Source organism: Uloborus diversus, chromosome 2 (genome assembly GCF_026930045.1).
Source record: "Uloborus diversus isolate 005 chromosome 2, Udiv.v.3.1, whole genome shotgun sequence".
NCBI classification, from domain to species: Eukaryota; Metazoa; Arthropoda; class Arachnida; order Araneae; family Uloboridae; genus Uloborus; species Uloborus diversus.
The window spans coordinates 64,827,335-64,849,061 of record NC_072732.1 but is presented as its reverse complement, the minus strand read 5'-3'; the positions used below and the strand labels follow the sequence as shown (position 1 = coordinate 64,849,061).

The 21,727-nt window shown below is 33.0% G+C and overlaps 1 protein-coding gene across 1 annotated transcript in view; it reads right to left on the bottom strand.

The window, feature by feature from the left end:
- LOC129216342 (glypican-6-like) overlaps positions 1-21,727 on the bottom strand; it is a 48,369-nt gene that overhangs the window by 11,937 nt on the left and 14,705 nt on the right. The window contains exons 4-5 of the mRNA XM_054850555.1: positions 16,833-16,998; positions 969-1,099 (exon numbers count right to left, since the gene is read on the bottom strand). Coding sequence (XP_054706530.1) covers positions 969-1,099; positions 16,833-16,998 — 297 coding nt within the window. The remainder of the gene's footprint in view (positions 1-968; positions 1,100-16,832; positions 16,999-21,727) is intronic.

The following is a 21,727-nucleotide window of genomic DNA, read 5'->3' as shown; positions in this document are numbered from 1 at the left end:
AATGCAGAACATTTTATAATCCACCATGTAGATAAAAGAAGGCATCTCGACTACGTTTGTGATAATACAGTGCTGTAGCTCTATAGTATGAAATGAACAAAATACGAAGATGTAAGAAAATCGCATGGTAATCATTGCAAATTTGATGTTTTAATTTCTGTGCCATTTAGGTCTTTTTTCGTTCCATTAGCAGTGGTTTGAAGTTGCGAAGCGGATTTTTTTTCATTTTTATAAATAAGCAGGGGTACCCTGAACTTAAATTTTTGGGAGAGCGGAAATTCTCACTTTGTCGAATGGAACTCTAAATTTCGCCGAATAATGATAATTTTGCCGAATAAGCAAGTTTTAGGAAGGGATGACCTCCCATCGGGGCGTCCCTGCGAAGAAGGTATTAACGACATTTGAATTCGTTTTTCATTTGTAGAAAACGATGATCTTTAAAAATCAAAATGTGTATAGTTTTCTTTTTTTTTAACTTTGTAAGTATGTATCATAAGTCATTGATCGTTCAAAGCAAAATAGAAATAATACAAAAAAGTAAGCAGAAAAAAGTGATAAAATCAAGAAAAATTAAAGAAATGTAGTAAAAGCAGAAACATGGTCTTTCAAAGAATCAACTTTTACGCTTACGATCAATACATATTCCTGAAGACTACATGACGAAAATAGCAAAATTAAATAAACGATCGGTACACATGAAACGATAAAAATGCACATGAAACACATAAAAAGACACAACAAATAAATATTTTAATTTAATTATCGTTTTATTCTTACTTAATCTGCCTAAAAATGAAACCATTATTATAAGATTTTTGAATTTATATTGCTTTAGCTATTTTATAGACGAGGCTAATTAATCAACACTGAAAGTGACAGTTTTCACTTACGAACTTATTATAGATAAATTTCGGAAAGGGATTGAACTTGAAGCATGCAAATGTGAAGAATGGTTCATTCACTCTTACCTCTTGGGAGACCGCTTGACCATTTTCCTGAAAATTCATGATGGCGTCCGAAATTTTGATGTCGATCGGATCCACCACTGACTCGATATTGAAGGAGCTCTCCAAACGAGAGGCCAGCATCATCATGGCGTCTGCAACAGAAACAAGTGGTCAGGATATTTTAAGTGAACGATAATTAAAGGATAAATGATGGATGCTTGACTATCGAGCATTTGGTCATAGAATATAATCGCTATGCTAAACTATTCTATCTGTCAAATTTGCTCTGATAAAGATGGAAAACAAAATATAATTTGATCAAAGAGCAGTAGTCGATCACCAGCTTCATTAAAGGGCAGAACTGGGGAACTTTTTTTTAGTCGCCAGAGGCCGGTAATAACAATTTCATCAGTATCTATTTTTTTGAAACTGTGGCCACTATTTTTTTTAGATCATTTAAGTATTAAAGGGTAGGTTTTAAAAATTTGTTGAATTAATTAATGCTAGTGCAAAATGCAAGTGCAATATATTTTAAATAAACTAGTTCAAAAAGGCTGCACTTGATTTTTAAGGCAAAGATTTTACCAAATATTTAATGCCGTTTGTACACTTTTCCGGAAATTAATTTTTTGCGGTGGCTATCAGGTACAGATTATTTTTAATCGCTATTTTCTTTTTCATTTAGTCGCAATGTGGCGAATGGCTACCACAAATTGTGCCTTTTAAGCTTCATATAATTTATCTAATCACAATGCACTTCGCTTTGTGTACACATGTACGAACGTACGTCATTAATAAGATGGATAATTTTGCTCATCTCTTTGAGATAAGAAATAATCTATCGGGAAAACCATATAAGAACACTTCTATAAAAGAAGGTATGATTTTTAGAGTTAATATGAATTTCCTTTGTCTTTTGCTTTTTTTCGGAACAAAGCAATTTTTATCGTTCATACAATTACCAAAAAATACCTTCCGTTTTGTTTTCTTAGATCATTATTATTTTATTTATTTATTTTTTTAAGAGCTGAAAATATTTAAATTCAAGCAATGCCCAGCAGTGTAAAAAATATCAATGCAATTTGGAAAACAAGAGGAGCTTAAAAATAAAACAAAAATATTTCTTATATGGAAGAGGCAATAAATTTCACAAAAAGAAGGGAAAACATCTTTCTATTGTCCAAAACTAAATCTTTTTGAGATGCGCTTGTTAGCTTAATGCAGTGTTTCATTATTATTACAACTGCCAGCCATTCTTTAGTACAGCAACTGATTTTACAAAATGAAACACTGTTATACATTACCGACATCATTAAAGATATGTCATTAAATGAGTGTCACTATAACCGAGCTCAATGATATATCACACTTCTCTGACATAGTCGATATTTCAATGACAATCCATACTGAATTTTGAAATGTTTTTAAAAATATTACAGGCTGCTTTAGTTTTTGGTTAGCATTAAAACTGCAGATATTCTTTTAAAAATAAAGAAGGGCGTTAAAAGTTTAACTAAGTCAATGCATAGTGAAATTTCATACTAATGTTTAAACGTAGTCTTTGAAATTTATGACTCAACCTCGGGAAATTATATCTGACTTTATAAAATATTCAAGGTAAAATTTTGGCCTTGAGATATTTTTTCAAAAAACTAAGTTTAAGCATTTTCCCTCTCACATAAATTTTCTTCTTATCTTCTTTCGTATTCATTTATTCCACGAGTAGCTTTCAACCACCCTATCCCATTCTTAATGAAGGCGATTCAGATAATAATCACGGGAAGAGTGACAGCAAATTATTTAACCCTCGCACTTCTCTACTCAGAAAATTTTCTGTCCCTGTTATTGTAAAATGCATGTGTGTTTCTGCGCGATACCCAGAAGAATCTTTTGCATTTGCAGTAGAGATGTGTTGTTCATGAACGAACGAGTCAAAAAGAACGAATCCTTAAAATGAACGGATCCGTTCGTTCACTTAAAAAATGAACGACCGTTTCTTTGAACGGTGAGCAGTTCGGTACATTGTATTGATGCACTTCTGATAAAATCGCATTTGGTGACTTCCAGCGGTAACGAAAGGATAGTTAGTACAAAAAAATCGATGTATTTTTGTGTGTGAGCCCATCAAAATACATATTTATTCAAAAACTGATGCATAGATTTTTATACACATCATGGTAAGTTGCTAAAAAAGCCAAAGCCAAGAGTTTTTTTGTTAGTAACTTTCTTTTAAATTCAAATTTAAAAAACGGTTACGGAAGAACATTTCTGGGACATGATTTTCACGCTATCGTGTTCTCCCCAAAAGTTCAGCCAAACTATAAAAACGAAAAGTGTACAAAAATTAGGGCACATACAAGAGTGTTCAGTCATTACAATTTCAGCTCGAGTTTAAAAAATAATTATTTTAAGCACATAAATTATGCATAAATTAAGGGTGACGGAAGGACACGAAAGCAATTAAGCTAGGTAAATTTTAACTTACAAACATTTATTCAACTAACACAGCAATCTGAAACAATGATATCGAATGCCTGAGTCATCTGTTAAAATTCTGAATTCTTAAAATACCCAATAATTTTATCAAAATCCATAGAACATTTATCTTTTTTCTACGGGAACACAAAGATCACTCCGACATTACTATGCATTCTCAAATAAGATATTTCTATGTCTTTATCTTCCATATGAGGTACCTGCCCAACATTGCTCTTTCTTAATTTCTTTTTCTTCCATTCAACTGATAAAACTTGTAAAAACTTTAATGAATCTTGTGGCACATTCTCATGACTTGGTGTTTTTGATTCACCTGTATCTTCATTTTTAACATTATTTACAATTACAACTGTCAGTCTGTTCAATTTGAAGTGAAATCTCCTTCGATTTGTTGGAGTACTCACTATATTCAATAACATCACTTGTTACATGATTCAAATAATGCATATTTTGAGTGCCAGGATGAGATTATTTGGATGTTACTATATCTTTTTGTAAGTTGATTTTTTAATTTGCTGCTCTCATCGCAATATGTTTAACAGTTAAACCAATGCTCTCAACAATCCTTTCAAGCGACTTGTGGCAACAAATCGGAAAGCAGTTTCAATATTGTATTGTTCCGATATAAATATCAAGTTTGTGAGCAACTGTTTCTGCTTAAATTGGCTTGTCATATTACAAACATTTCATATCAAAATGATTTTCACATGCTTAGGAATTTTTAAGTGCAGTTTTCATGATATTCATCACATACAATAGAATAAATAAAATCACGAAACATTTAAAAAAAAAAATAAATAAATAAATAAAATGAAAGCACACATTTTTGTACAAATATAACTTGCTTATGTTTTAAATGTGACTACTAACTTTAAACAATGGTTTCCTTTCCACTAACATTCTAAAATTTTACCCTGTATCAACTTATAGATGAATATCCTTTCGTTACCGTTTTTTTTTTTTTTTTTTGGCCTTCCGATGTCACTAAAAATTATATTTTAAATATCTAATCAAATTACAAGTATGCCTCATTGACAAGGGACATAATTCTGCTTAGCATAAAAAAACATTTGTTTCTATACAGAATAGGTTTTTGGTGAACTAACTGAGAAGTAGTATTTTGGTAACGGAAGGACATCAAATTGTCACCTTAGAAATAGGCCTATTTCATGGTTGAATTATTTTTTTTTTTAATTACTTAACAAAAAAAGATTAACTAGACATTCAAAAGATAAAAGTTAACCTGAATATTATATTCTGATAACTTTATTGAAATTACAGCATGTAATAAAAAAGAGATTTTTGATCTGTAAACACACAAAGAAAAAAACTTGTTTTTGCCCTTGATTTTCTGAAAGTCATCAAACTACAGTAGAATTTCCACTAAGGGACACCTCTGAATAAGGGACACCTCTATTTAAGGGACATTTTTTTCTGGTCCCAGTCCCTTTGAATGGGGACTTCCATGTATTTACCTCTAGTTAAGGGACACTCTGTTTAAGGGACAGTCACAAAACTAAAATAAATAAATAAATAAATAATGCAAGAAATAATGTATAAGTACCTAAGAAATAGTGAATTTACTGGAATTCAAGTTTCAATTTTCATCTAAATATTAATTGAGGTAAGTTTGACATAAACATATGTGAAGGAAACAAGTAATGTATTGTAAAAAAATTAAAAAACTTGCTGAAATTAACATGCATGATTTGCCCTTGACTTATTCAAGTAGATTCAAAGCCGACGTAGAGTGCACAGTAACTAATTAGCTTGTATGTAAAACTTAAAGTTTGAACATTAATCACAATTCATATAGTATTAGATTGTAAATTACATGAAGTAAAGCAAATATATGTAATGAATTACTTCAAAATTATTTCTGTATGCAACAAAATTTTGTCATTACAAAATGCATCAAAACTTTGTCATTACAAAATTTTTGATTAAATTTTAATTAATAAAGTTATATAAACTTAGAAATTTGAATGATTATGAATTTTGTTTAACATAATGAGACATTTTCAGCATTTAATCTTAAGTGTTAATAGTTTATGCTCATTGTGATATTATACTATGTACTTAGTACACAGCAAGCATCGAATCATACCCCTCCGAATAAGGGACACCTCTATTTAAGGGACAAAATGTCTGGTCCCCTTATTGAGAGGTTCTACTGTATATGGGAAAAGCAGGTTAAGATTCAAGAAATTCATTTATTTCTGAAGAGAATGGTATATGGCAAGGACAGAATATTAATTTTTAAAATTCAATTGTCATGTCCCCCTTTTTCCTGGAATTCACCATTTAAAAAAAAATACATTCATCTTCAAATTTTTAACAATCAATCAATCTTATATTTCCTTTTTCTCAGTGCAGTACACTATATTCATTTGAACCTTCTTACTTTCTGCTTTATTCACCATTTTTCTTTAATCGTTGCAGCTCATTTGCAATTTTCCAATGTATCCACAGGTAATGTTTTGTGTAACTTGTTTGAGCTACTAACAACATGTTCGGACATTCAACTTTCTGTCTCACGCACCTGCTAAAGTCCTTCTTATGCTGTCGCCAAAACTCTTTCTAGAACTACCTTTCTTTTTGTCTTCTAAAACTTCCCTATCTATTACCATCTATATTGATTTGGCTTTATTTTTAACTAGATTGGCTAATTCCAAGTCGCTTATTTTACATTCAGTATCCAGAAATTTTTAATAAGTATTATTACTATCTGATCCCCCCCCCCCCACATTTAAGAAAGTGTTGCGTTTTTTTTCTTTCAGTTTCCATCGGTACTGTGGTATTATTTTGATGCTCCTTAATATTATTAGAAGGGTCTTTTCTTTTTTTAAATTAAGTTATCCGATCCGGTACTTCGACTGAGGTACCGATATATTTGTTGTTACCTTTTCCGTTATACATTGTCTATAGGTAGTAATGTATGTATATATACAGTACTGTAGCTGGAAAAATTGGATAACTTAATGTTTTGACTTGTTGAAATGCAACCTTCGGTTTTTGGAATGGAAAACATATCTTACCGCTCGGCAACTGAGAAACATCTTACAGAATGAACTGTAATTGATTTTTCATCTAAACCTGAATAAAGTTTTTTTGATTCATTTTTCATAGGCTTATTTTCTTACTTTTAGATGATTCTAGTTATTGTTGCTTCAAAGAATATTACTGATCTTATGAAACATTTCGAATGCACATGAGTATGTCGTGCAGCGAGATCACCGGCAACTTTTTTTTTAATTCAACGAGTTAAATGAAGGAATTTCTAATGAACGAATCATTAAAAAGAACGATATCGCCCACCTCTAATTTGAGCAGTAAAATTTGGAATACAGGTATTCTGAAAGGCACCTCTAAAGACGAACTTTGAAATTTCGTATACAAATTATTTTATTTCATGTTCTGTCAGATCTTATTCCTACAGCATAGATTCTCCTGAAAGTACAAAAACTTCTGTGACACAAATCTCAGATTTAATGTTACTGCTTCTGCTCCCAGTAACACAAATTCCAGATTGAATGTTACTGCTTCTGCTAATTGCAACACAATCCCCAGATTGAAGATTATGCTTCTGCTCATTGTAATACAAATCCTGGATTGAATGTTACTCTTTCTGCTCATAGTAACACAAATCCCAGATTGAATGTTACTGTGTCAAAATTAAAAGGAGATAGCTCAAACAAATGGTAAAAAGAACTCTGCTATTTTGGGACAAGAGCTAGAACTAAACTGTATTCACGGGAAAGATAGACTGTGTTAAACAAAGAAATGCGCCATTTGGCGACGTCAGTCACGTATTTGGCTTGGACAAGAACAAGTTAGGGAAAAGCAGAAAAGCAGGGATTCCCCGAACCTAAACTTTTGGGAGGGGGAAATTTCTTAACTCCAAAAATAACCGAATAGTTAAAATAATTAATTGACAAAATAAAATACGCGCATGCATATATGCCTACATCTAATGAAAAGAGCCATTTGGCATTATAAAAAATATATATATATATATATAATAGAAATACTGCGTGACTGTGTCCAAATTTTCTGAATTGTCATTCAAAATGTACCGAAAAAGATCATGTTTGGGAGGCCACAATGACCTTCTATCGGGGTGCTTCTGACCAAAGGTTGGTAGGTAGGCTAAAAAGCGCATTTTACTCAACCCTTAAAAACGTCCACTTGAAACTTATTGCTTCTCACTGCCTCAAATATAGCACAGAATGTTTAAAAAGAAAACATCGGAATGCACCTCGTAAAACATACTCAGGGACAAGCAAAAAAAGATCGCAAAAGCCGATGATCGGCCATCAAGCCAGTTTAATGACGGATTTACGGTTTCAGTTCAACGAATCTCTCGGCATCTTGACCCGAGGGGTCGAGTGCCAAAGGACGACTGGCGGCGCATCCTTCCCGGCACGCCCCTCTTGAATCTTAACCCTTTGCCGTTGATGGTTGACATCAATTAATCTGTGTAGTTCGGCCCAGGGGAAGACACCACTGCTTGGGCTAATCTGCGGAATTTGAGGTCCGGCCACGTTTGTTTTACCCTCTTGCAGTTCGATACAGATAAACAGTGTATACGTCACAGTTATTGTAAAAGAAACAAATTTTACGCATTTAATTTATAAAAAAAATTAACCGCTTCTTGTTGACTTGTATCTTATTTTTTTTCCCCAACGGTTTGACGGTATCATTCGGAATCTGTTCTTTAGGTATAGCGAAAAATTTTTACAGCTTAGTATATTTGTTTAGTTATAAGTTGACTTCAATTAGTTTGTGTGCAGGGTTCATACACTTTTGGTTAAAAAAAGTTCCCTGACTTTTCCAGGTTTTCCAGGTTGTTTTTTAGAAAATTCCAGGTTACTCGCTTCATTCAAAATTTAAGTTTAAATAGTAATATTTTCAAAATAATTAAAATTGTTTAAAGTAGCGATGCAGAACTGAAACTTCTCCCCTTAGATAAAAAAAAAAACTTGTTTTTTTTTTCGTTTGTTTTCTCTGTCAAAATTTTAAGTTTTTTTTTAAACATTTTGTTCAAAATTGTTTTAATTTGTTTACTATTTGTTGAAAACAGAGTACTTTCAACTTATTTTAGCGTTTCTTTGATGTCACGCGTAATATTATAGCGTTTTGCTGTAGTCCTGCAGCAACCTTTTAGCATCCGCTTTTGGTTTACCATACTTTTTATTTTCTTATAAGTAGGTTACACGAAACATATTGAGCAAAATGCAATGCTAAATTTCAGTATAAATATGATTAACTTGTTGCATCAATCGGCATACCATGTAATGCATAGTAACAAAAATCAACATCCGCCAATCATAGGCTAATGCCAATAATCTTTTTTTTTTTTTTTTTTTTTTTTTTTTTTTTTTTCACATATTAAAGGACGCTTACATTAAAATTTCAAACTTTCTTTTCCAGAAAGTAATAGTTAATTTTCAAAAATTCATAACTTTTTGCACATTTAATGTTATTTTCAATATTACACATTGATATAAACGCCCAATTCTGTTTCTGGAAGTTTAAGTCTACTTCCATTGTGCAAACGATCAAATATGGCGACAAAGTGAAAAATTTAAAATAATAAGTAGATTTTTGGATTTGTAGTATAAAAGTAGTAATAAATAATTAATAATCCTTAAAAAACTACAATAAAAGCAAAATAGTCAGTATTTAGCATATAAGAGTCTAAATCAATTAAAACAAAAAAAATGTTATGAAGATTAAATTTTGCATTTTTCCAGAAAATAATTACAAATTATCCGGAAAAAAGGGCACAATTTGTGTTGTTTTCAATAGTTTGCATTGCAATTAACATCCAATGCCGTTTTCGGGAACTTAGGCACTTGAAAAAGTCTTGTGTACTTCCATCTTGGGAATGACCAAATATGGCGGCTATGCCCAAAATTAAGAAATAACTTTTTTTCTAATTTGTTGCATGAAGACAATTAAAAAATAATAAATCTTCATGATAATACAATTCATTGAAAAGTTTTTATCACATTTGCGTCCGAGGCAGTGAGGATAAGATTAAGTTTTAAGAACAAAATTTTTCATTTCTCAAGAAAATTATTTCAAATAATAATAAAAAAACAATTTGCAGGCCATTTTTTGTTGTTTTCATCAGTTTTCAATTAAAGAAAACATCCAATTCTGCTTTGTTTTTAGAAACTTAGACATTTTTGGATCGTATCTACTTCCATCTTGTGAATGACCAAAGATGGCGACTACGTTTCACACGTAGCTGAAATGATTTTTCGATCAAAAAAAAAAAAAAAAAAACGATTTTCCCCGATCGACCCTCCCATCTACAGGTTGTGCTTCCGAAGCAGTAAATTGTCTTCTCTCCAGTTGAGTTTGTGCATAATTGCTGTTCACCTGATTTTTTTCCCCTTGGGAACTACTGAGAGCCAAAAATGGCGGCTGCTGAAGATTTTTTGGGTCGCCACTTTTTTCATTGTTTTAAAATTGTTACAATTTTTTTTAAATACATCGATAAAAATGAAGATTAGGTCTTATAAAACGAAATTCCCTAGGAAAAAATTGGGAAAAGAAAAATTTTGGGGACACATTTGGAAAATTCCTTGACATTTTTGACTAAGTCATTTTCCCTGATAATTCCAAGTTTTCCCGGAGCTTACGAACCCTGAACCGAACAGAATGTTGTGGCAACTCATCTAAAACTTTAGGGAGTAGAAAGAAATGCGTTCCCCTCACTGACTCCCTGCAAGAAAATCTTCACTTTTTTGGCGCATTTTTCGTTGTGAAAAAAAAAACGTTCATTTTTCGATTGCAGTTTTTAAGTGCCAGCGTCGGTTTAGATAAAAATTTACAATTTTTTTCGTGAAATCACAATAAAAACGAAGACTAGATCTCATAGTACTTAATTCCTTGGGGAAAAAATGAAAAAAAAACAATTTGGAGGACAAAATTTGAAAACTCCCTGACTTTTCCCTGACATTTTTGACAGTGTCATTTTCCCTGACAATTCCCGGTTTTCCCGGAGCGTACGAACCCTTTTGTGGTTCCAATTGGCAGGGGAAGACATAACTTTTTTGGTTAGTTTGTATAGTTAGAAGCCAGGCCCCGTATTTTTTTTTTTTTAACTCTTTCGCATTTCAATACCTTGTACATTGAATATATGAAGATGCCGCAGCTTTAGCAAAAAATAAATAAATAAATAAAGTTAAAAAATATTTTTTTTAATGTTAAATTAAGAATTTTTTAAAACTTGTATCTTGATGATTTGTATCTAATTTGTTTCCTATCTGCGATGACGATATCATTAGGAATCTGGTTTTTAGGCATGGCAAAACGAGTTTACAGCTTAACATATTTTTTAAAATGTTTAACCACTAAAAAAAAAATAATTTGTGTGGTTCAAATTGACCGAGGAGAAAACACAACTTCTTGGGTTAATAGTTAGGGACCTGGTCTCGTTTGTTTTACTCTCTTGCAGTTTGAAACAGAAAAAAAATTGTATATGTGAACGATCTCACAGCTTTAAAATAAAAAGAACAAAATGTACACATTAAATTTCGAAATTTTTTTATCATCTCTTCATGATTTGTATCTTTTTTTTAATCGGCTTTGACGGTATTATTAAGAATCTGTTTAGGTGTAGCAAAATATTTTACAACTTAATATATTACAAAAGAGATATTTCCTCGAGGCTCATTGTTTTCTTGTTTATTTTCCAAACATAATTCCTACCACGATCACACATTTTTATGTTTTTTAAAATGTTAGCTCACAATGATTAGGTGCAATAGCTGAATAAACGAAATCGTTCAGTTATGAATTGTTGATTCCCTCGTGTGATAGCAGAATTACACGTGGCTTTTGAGAATCATTCGTAATTTACAAAATTAATTTTAAACGAAAGTTTTTTTTTTTATAGTTCAGTACTTTACTTAGCGTTATTCAGTAAGCACGGCTACCGCATATTTGAAGAACAGTTTTGGTTCTAAGTTTGCAAAAAGCATTATAGCTCATAAGGAGGCAGGGGGAGCAAAGGAACACTCCAAGTTCTGCAATCGTCATACGTTCTACCATAAGTAATATATAGATGAATATTGATTGAAACCTTCCTAAAATTGTTGAAGTTAAGTTTTTCGTCAGGGGCCGCAATGCAAAAAAAAAAAAAAAACTCTTAAATTGGACTAAGATTGCTTTATGGAATAATACGCAATAACCTATTGGAATGCTTTTTTTACAACATAAAGTTTTCATCCAACTTCTTGCACGAAAGTCCAATTTACTTTCCAAAAAAAAAAAAAAAAAAAACAGAATCTAATAATAAATCGCTATAAAACTAATTAAAAACTTTCATTATCAATGAATTCCAAACCGTGAACTATTTCGGAACATGTGAACCATGAGGGAAAATTTAACTGTATCTCATTCCTTCGCTTTCATTGGATAAAGGAGGCCAGTTTTAACCGAACAATTAATATTAACTGCAATTAAATGAAAAGCACACTATCTATCGAGGGAGTTAATTAGGAGCCCTTTCAGCCAAATGTGAACGAAATAGTTGAAATGCTAGCCGATGCAGCTGCGTAATTGAATTTCATTCATTCAATACACATTTAATAGCCTCATAGTTCATTACGCTTAGTCATATTCTAGGCAGTTTCTTTAGTGAAAGTTTAGTTTTTTCTAAATGTCGCAGAAAAAAAAAGGTTATTTACGTTAAAAAGGAACGTGCTGAAAAGGATGTTGGTGCACCCTGTTTTTATCTCTTATTTGAGTTCATTTTAATAAATTTTGAGCGTTTTTTCCAAACGGTTTTGTTTCCTTTTTTCGTATTCAAGACCTTGTATTAAAGTAGTTGTAAGTGTAGTTCGCTACAAAAAAAAAAAAAAAAAAAAAAATGTAGTTTTTCCTACTACTGAAATGAAGAGTAAATTGCTTTTAAAACACTAAAATAACAATTAAAAAAACCTTTTGAAAAGTTTTTTTTTCAACTAATCCATGTTTTGTATTTGAAATAACGCAACTGGTTATTGGTTCACGAATTTCAAAACGTAACAAATAAAGATAATGCAATACGAGCAAAAGTAGTAAATTAATCTTCTTGGGGAAAACCATGCTCTTCCAAAAGTTTTTTTGTTTTTTTCCATTATACTACACTTTCGTATTCCATGATATAAAACCGTCGCTGCCCGAGCTGCAAATGAAGAAACTGCTCAGACTGAACTTGCAACAATGTCATAAGATGCCAATTAAAAACCATTATAAAGAATCTTTCAAGAGATTAAAAACCTATTGGGATTTCAAAAGTGGAAGAATGAAAAGTGATTTGTCCAATATCATAAAGAACAAGAATAAAAGCTGGCTAGAATACCAACCTTGCCTCTAAAGCCTTCCAATTCTCCAAATTAATGCTTTGCACGTTTTTTTTTTTTTTTTTTTTGGGGGGGGGGGAGACAGCTATCTTAAAAGTTTCAGTTTGTGAAAAAAAAAAAAAAACTTTTGAACAACAAAGTGGCTCTGTTAACTTTACAATTGAAGCGAATCGAAAAATAAATTTTATTTTGTTACTTTTTCTTGATTAGTCGCACTTTTTTTCTTCTTTTTGACATTATTATTGTTTTAACTCCGGAGTAGTTCTTTATTTTGCTTAATCAAATAAATAAATAATTGCTAGTCCTTATTATTTTTTTTTCAATTTTATTTATAAATTATTTTTAATGGTTAAAAAATACATTTTCTTTGCGATATACTATATATTTTTTTTTTGAAACAGAAAGAATCGGATCTTGATGGGTTAATGAAAGTTTAATAAATTGGAAACACAGAAAAATAGTAACAATTAGCGCAAAAAAAAAACCCTTGCCGCATGACGTAATCTTTCTGTTAAAGAACAAAACTGTTAGAAAATTAGGAAATAACTTTATAGTAGACATAAAATTATCTTACAGTTTTAGCTATGAAAGCGTGATAACATTTTGAAGATCTTTAATCTTTTTTTTTTTTTTTTTCAACTAAGATCAGGACTTAATTTGCACGAGATCGACGACGATTCAATAGTATACGAATGAACATTTTTGCATTGAAGCAAATTGCTAAGTTGAAGTTTCGTACAACAAAACACCGACGTGGATAATTCACGAACGAAAATATTTATTTACTCTTTATGTAACTGCCTGATAAGAGTTTTATTCCATTTTATTTACTTAATTTATTATTAGTTTAGTCCATTGTTTGCATTCTTATACTTCTTCTACAGAAAGGTAGTTCCCATAAGTCTTCAACACCGCACTAGTATGAAAAATTGATCGTTTTTGTTTCATGAAATGAGACAAAACATCATGGCCCTCAAATTCATTCCATGCCCCCTTGCCAGATCCTGTAACAGGGTCTTTCTATTTTTACCAAGCTGGGACAAAATGGTTAAGTTTTATTGATCTACATAGGGAGCGGGGGGAGGGATGCAAAAAACTATTTTTCGTCAACTTTACAAACTTTAAAAGAGGAAGAAAAATAAATATTTTAATCAGGCTGACTTTCACTGTGATTGTTTTTTTTTTTTTTTTTTGAGCAATCACAATTGCTTATTGCTTTCATTTGACTGTTTTTGGCGTCCTATCATTTTATTTTCCCACCGCCACCCTCCGCACCATAACCGTCGACTGGCTCCTCATTATGCTGTTCCTATAGCGAAAGCCGTCTCCAGGTTGCACCCATGTCCTACACGCATACATACACACGCATGCCTACACACATATACACTCACACAAACATACACACATACTCACTCATACATATACACACACGCCCACACACACAACTACATACATACACACATACCCACACACAGTGGCGTACCTATGGGGGGGGGGATAGAGGAATTGGAACCCCTCATGAGCCCCAAAAATTTGTATGTATATATATATAATATATATATATATATGTGTGTGTGTGTGTGTGTGTGGGTGTGTGTATAAACACGAGGGCATTGTTTTACTTTAAACTTCAGAAAAAATTAACCCCTCCCAAGGATTTTTTCTCGCTACGCCACTGCCCACACACACATGCCTACACACACGCAAAAAAACACGTGATTGCGAAAAACATAATTTGAATTCAAGATGTCAAAATTCAAATTTATTTAATTTTTTTATTTTTAATTCCTATTCATCTCTCTCATTTATAAGGTGAAAAATGTGCAGCTTCTTGGCGAGAAAATTTTCACGCAAGGAAACCTAACAACCCAAAAGCGCTACAAGATCTTAAATCAACGAAGTGACGGATGCAATCAGTCCAAACAAACATCGCCGCATGCTATATTAACACGCCCATGAAAAGGCACATTATTGAAGGCAGACACTCTTTCGTCATCCCACTTCTCAAATCTCGCCAAGGCATTAAATTATTATCTCGGTTGTCTTCTTTCTTTTGTTTTTAATTTCGCCAAAAGCATGCGTTATGAGACGATCAACGTCCGGTTGCGCATGTTTTCCGGGTGGCGCCAAGAGAGGGCAATTTATCTTGTCTCTTTTTCTGAAAGGAAATATTTTCGCTCGTTCAACTTATGAAGATACTTGTCAACGTTGATATGTGCATTTAAAAAAAGAAGGGAAGAGTGGCAGAAGAGGGGGAAAGGGGATCAAGACATGAAAGAGAACATTGGTAGAAAAAGAACTTCCAGGAATTATATTTTGATCTACAAGAAATGTGGAGCGGGAGTAAATAAAAAACACTCACACTTGGATAAATATTGTGCTTGGGTAATTTACAGAACATTTTTGCTTTGAAGAGAGGCAGATTAATATGCATAGTTGATTTATTCCCATCGTAAAATTTCTTCTGCGAAAACACTTGGTAATCAACTCCTATGAGAACATATGGGAACTTTCACTTTGAAATGAACGTTCCTGAAAGTTTTTGCATTTGTGTGATGTAATCCTCATCAAATGACTTAAACTGATCTACATGTCTACAAAACTCACAGAGTAACAGTATGACGACAAGAGAGCGCTTACAGGGATAAAACAGAACAAATGAACTACACGATTTAAATCTTGAGGGTGGGAGAAATTTCGTGATATTCCAAATAGAAGTTGACGTAACAATGAAAGGCTTCAGTAAAAAAAGAGGGGGAGGGGGGGGGGAACAAACGCAAAAATATTTTATACACCAGAGAGTTTGAGTACTCTCAAGGGATGATTCATAGCAAACACGTTTTAAAATACCACTCTACGGTATTCCTTAAAGCAATATGCGTCTTTGGAGAATGTTTCCCAAAGGACATTTCAATTTGATGAACAACTCATGATTCATTTGAGGAAAATTGGTGCGATGCTACTTTCTAGTGAGAAATAGTGAAATCACCGAGGACGATGATACGTATTCTAGTCTTAGGAACGTGGTGGGTTTCTAAGATGTTAATCTATCAAGGAAATTAGAATTCAGTGTAACATTAACTTTTCTTTGTTCCATGATTTTGCCCTAATTTTTTCTTAGAACAAAAGAGAATAATTTAGACTTAAAAGTAGAACCTCTATGACGAACCAAATATGGAACACTAAGTTTGCGAGCCAAAAAAGTGGTGCATTGATTAGACGTCGGTCTCTTACGCCCAAAGGCACAGGTTGGAACCTAGCTCCAGTCGGTGGATTTGCAAGACGCAGAAAATCGACAGCACTCATGTCGTATGATTATGCAGCATGTAAAAGATCCTCCGAGAACTCTTTCGGCTTGGAGTGCTCTTGGCAGAATTGAACTCTTAGTGAATTTCGCATCGAAGAGAGTCCAGGTGGCTCCATCTAGTAGGAAAACTGGGCTTGAAAATTCTCTTGATAAAAGCATCCGCCGATAGTGGTGCCACGTTAAAAGAATGTATCCTATATCGAGGCAACGCACTCGGAAAGGTTGTGCCCATAACGCACCCTCATTAGATTTTTTTTTTTTTTTCACGAAAGAAGAACGTATTCAAGTCGGTTTTTCTTTTGAGAGATTATCTTGTGCTCTTCTCTCTCTCTGGTTGAATTTGCAAAGATTATATTTCACTTGAACACTCATGATTGCCGAATGAAATTCATTACGATAATAATAAACACATGCAAATTTCTCTTAAATTGTATTTAAACATTGGCAATGTAAACTATCCGTTGTATTTGAAACGCAGAGAAATTTGAAAGGAATAAATTCCTGTTCAAAATTCGTGAGGTATTAATACTATAAAGTTAGAAAATGGTGTTATTTCCTCCTTCTACAATTTGATACGAAGAAGGTACTGATGTTTTAAAATCTTGAGTCGGCGCGACTTCAAACTTGAGCCAATGCGACTCAAGTTTAAGAAGTAAATCAATCAAAATGTTTAAAACATATTAGAAAATAATAATAATTATTATAGTATTATGTACTCACTTATATAATTATTCCACTCGAGATGCAATTCTGCATGGTAAGCCAGGCATCCGCGCATCACGTTTAGGCAATAATTGGAGCAGGGTTTAGTGTCCGCTAGTCCTCGACAGTGCGGGCAGTACGTCATCTTCATCAGGGCACGGCTGCACTCGGCGGTCGGGCCAACCTACAAAGCAATATACAATTTTTATCAAAATAGAGGGCATCAAAAAATAATTCAGACTATAGTGCGTTCACGGAGAAGATAAACCGAATATACACAAACAAGTTGCCAGAAGGTAAGCCATTATAGCTAGTCGGACCTCGATATAAGGTCGCCTCTCGGGACTTCACGAAACTGACCTTATAAGCGGGATGACCTTATAACCGATTCATATATATTTCATAACATGTGTGCAAGGAATAAACATGTATACGTTAATTCTTTTTAAAATTTAAAGCATTCAAAAATATCAGTAATAAGATTATAATAGTTTAATAGATTTGAACCAATTAAAATCTTTGGAGTCAATAAGAAATTTTAAAATGATTTTTTAGAACTTTCATGTAGAGTAAAGTTGCTTACAAATATGCCCGAGCTGAGAACTGATGTGCAACTTACCAAACTTAAAATTATCATTAATAGTGGACTAATAGGTTTTTTTCTTTAATTTAAGCACAATGGTTTCTAATTGTTTTCTGAAAATTTTCTTCGGCTTCTCATGACTGGTAAAAAGTGCGATATGTACACTCTGAGTGCCTTCGTTATTGCTTCATATTTTAGTGTCACTGTCGTAATACTCATTTCTACTGCATTAAGTGCACTACATGCTACGTTAATAGAAAGAATATGACTTTTCACTTTTTAAGGACAGTATATCGCGGAATATTCTTGGAAGTGAATTTATTAGCCACTGAAATCATTTAAAGAAATCAGACAGAAGTGACCTTATAAGCGATTAATGTATTAAGATTTGACCATATATCCGATTAGACATAACATTGAATTCCTATTCAATGAGCTGGGACTTAAGAAAAGTGACCTTATATGCGAGGTGACCTTATAAGCGAGTGACCTTATATTGAGGTCCGACTATACTTTTGGGTATTTTCTCCAAAATATAAAAAAAAGTAAACCAATACTATTCGCATACGCCATCAGCTTGGTACCAATTTGTTCTTGTCTATGCCATGTCGCCAAATGGCGCATTCGTTTACATCTAGTCTATCTTTTTCGTGAACGTAGAGAAATGATTAAAAAATGGGTCAAAAGATACAAGCAGCCTAAATATAGCACAAATTGTTTAAAATCTATACAATGCTTAATCCATTTGCACGAGTGTGACATTTTTACTCATACATTTGCACTTTATTCCCAGAATATTAGACGGTGGCTTTAGTGGTGATATTCGAATATAAGGAGCCAAATATGAAGTATCAACTTTCTAAAAAGTCTTCTGGTATTAATGCTTGTACGTGTACGGTCACGCCCGCAACATGTACAAATCATTATTTCTGAAGTAGGGGAAGGTGGGGCAAAGTGAAATAGCAGGCGCAAAGTGAAATTGTGAAATACTTACTCTGCATTTAGCACCACCTATCTAGTAATATTTTAATTATTTAGTAACACATGTAGTCTCAGGAAAAAATCACCTCAGAGGATCAAAACATACGACAATACAAGCAATTTTCAAAAATGGATATTCAGATTGTAATATTTTGTTGTCAGTCAAAAAATATTTCTGTGACTATCAAATGATAAAGTTCTTGTTATTAACATTTTAAACGATAATTAAGGACTAATAAAATTTGGTACAGTATTTATTTAGCTAATATTAAGCTTATTTATATTTTAAATATTTTTCACAACTAGTCAAGTGCATGCGGGGCAAAGTAAAATAGTTCATTCCGTTTACTCATTCAATTCATTCTCGAAGTTATTTTATTATTTTTTAATGACCGAAAGTTCTTTAATTTCTTGAGTTTGTTGTGGGAGAAAATAATTAGGATTTCAAACTGAACGAACAAACAGAAACACAAAAGAAAATGACTCTTCCATGACACACAAAAAAGTTCTTTTTTTCTATAATATTTACACTGAAAATTCAAAAACACATTATTTCAAAGAGTGCTGGATAAAGCTAAAAGTAGAAAATGCTAATACGGGAATTGAATATTTACAGAAACATCCGTCGCAGAAAAGCAAACAAAAGACTCCCACCCCAAATGTTGAAACTGCCGTAATCTCATATACGAAGTTCCTAAATTGGGTATTCGCTTCGCATGATTTTCCATTCAGAACCCGAAAGAAAAAAGAAAGCGAAAATCGATTGCTGTACCGGAAGTCAGAGAAACATGCCTAATACATATTTTATTCCAACGAAAACGAAATTAAACCAAAAACTACAAATGTAGGGGGAGAGCGATTCCAAACTCCATGCCAAAGCAATTTGTGAAGCATTAATATTTGCTTTTCGAGAGAGGGGAGGGGGGATAAATCATGAAAACGAGCGCAGCTTCGCCTAGCAAAAGCCTCTTTTCTGTCATTCATCTAGGGTTGTCATGAACTAGCGTGTGAGGATTCAGAAAACACAATAAATTAGATTAAAAGCTTTAGTGGTGAAAAGCATTTAGCGCGACTGATTTCTTTCTTTTTTTTATTTTTTTTAAACTCTGGCGGTTGAACGGAAAGTTCTCTTTTAATAAAATTCATTTCGTATCAAGTCGGAGGTAAGCATAAGTTCATTATTACAAATAAGTTTATTTGAAATTAATTATGAGATCATTTAGGTATTGAACCTCCTAACAAAGTGAGAGTCGCATCTTTTTTTCTCCTTCTAATTTTCTATTTCAGAAAATATAAACCGAAGAAAAAGAATATAAATCGCGTCGGAGCGAGAGAGAGAGAGAGAGAAAAAGAATACTTCAAGGGAACGTTTATTTTAAATTTAAACAGAAATAAGTAACGTATTGATGCATTTTTTAATGTGTAAATTTAATCACCATTGGGTAGACAGGGGCACGTTCACGCAGTGCTCTTTTTACTTCCTTTTACAAAAAAGGAGGTATTGTATTCGCAAAAACATTTTCCCTCAAAAATCGGCCTTAATTTCCATTTTGCTCACCCCCGAATGAATGTTGAGTTTTTTTTCGACTCGACCACACGTGCCTAGGAACATACAGGCACCCGAAATACCCATATTGACGATCCACGAGCCAATTACAACGAATGTTCCCGTGACGTCCGTATGTATCTCGCATACCTCAAAAACGGTATGTCCTAGACAGTTGAAATTTGGTACGTAGACTCCTAGTGGGGCCTAGTTGTGCACCTTCCCTTTTGGTTGCATTCGGATGTCCCTAAGGGGGTCTTTTACACCTTTTTTGGGGGAAATCATTGTTAATTTCAATGCTAACTTAAGTGGTGTTATAATTTGTCAAACACTTGGTGATATATCGCCAAGCTTTTGCCCGCCAAGTTTTGTCGCCAACTTGGCAAAAAATTTGTCGATTTTTTTAAAAAAAATTTTAAGTCTGGTTTTAATTCGGCCAATGCTGGTGATATTTAAAGAGTTAACCACTGAATCACTTTAAAATTGCAAATAATGGGGAAATAAATCTGTGTAAAAAAATTTTTTTCTTCGATTACCAAGAAACTAAGGGTGAAAATATTTAGTGCTTCCTTGCTTACTTCAAAGCGCTGTTATCATTAAATTGGCGTAAAAGCAAGTCATGTGATGCACACATCAGCTCGTTTCAAAACAAATTTTGTAACTGGAGAGCCAACAGTCATAAAAGATTGATGCTATTCCTAAGCAAATATTCTCACAAGTTTTTGAGCATTAGTGGAGCTTTGGTCCAACATGCAGAAGGAATAATCTGCTTTCTACCAAACCTTGTTGTTTTGAAGCTTATTGTGAATAAATATAATACTTCGTGAAGAAAAAACAAATATATAAAAATTAGCAGAGTTTTATTCCTTTTTGAGAATTGTATTTGTATGAGCTGAAATATTATTAACTTTTTTTGCACGTTAAAAATAAATCCAAACTTAGCGACGGGGCAAGTTTACGCGTTGAACGTCGGAGCACCTTTACGATCGTTCTTACTGTGTCTTAATTAAACGTGCCCCTCACACTTTTTTCGCTCTAAACTGTCTCAAACATTTTTAGTATTTTCTGGCTATTTGGTTTTGAAAATTACTATTTAATTTTCAATCAAGTTACACATTCGTATCTTATAGCTTAAACATTTAGTGCTGTCTTCATGCTTCTTCAGCCTCAACTTTATACACTATTCAGTCTGCAATACATTTGCTTCATTTTAGCGATAATAAGACATTATGTTCAAAACACTAACAGAATCACGTTAGGTGTCAAAATAAAACTCGTGACTCGTGTCCGGGGCACGTTTACGCAACTGACTTGGACTCAAAAAAAAAAAAAAAAAAAAAGGTTAAAAACACAAGCTGAGCCAGAACTGAATATACTGTAACGGATTCGGTGAGACTTCCAACTTTCTTGAAAGGACGACACAGTTTTTGATTAAGAATACAGGAAATTTATTTACACTACGTACAGGAAAGATCGTCAACAACTGAGCAATTAAGCAAATATCACATAACACCGTAAACTCAACGATTACACACGTATTTACTTCCAAATACGAAAAACAACACAGCGAAATGCCTCGCAATAAACAGAGCTAATACACTCTCAGTTCGAATTCTCAATCGAAACTAAACTTTTTATCCAGCGTAACGGCTTATATACACACCGAAAAGAGAGCTCTCAAATATTCCAGAAAATGGTACACCGTTCTACACTTTCATTGATAAAATCAGTGAATGAAATAAGAAAAAAAGAATAGGGGGGTCGTATACTTCGGCCGAATGTAAAGGGGCTGTATATTCATTA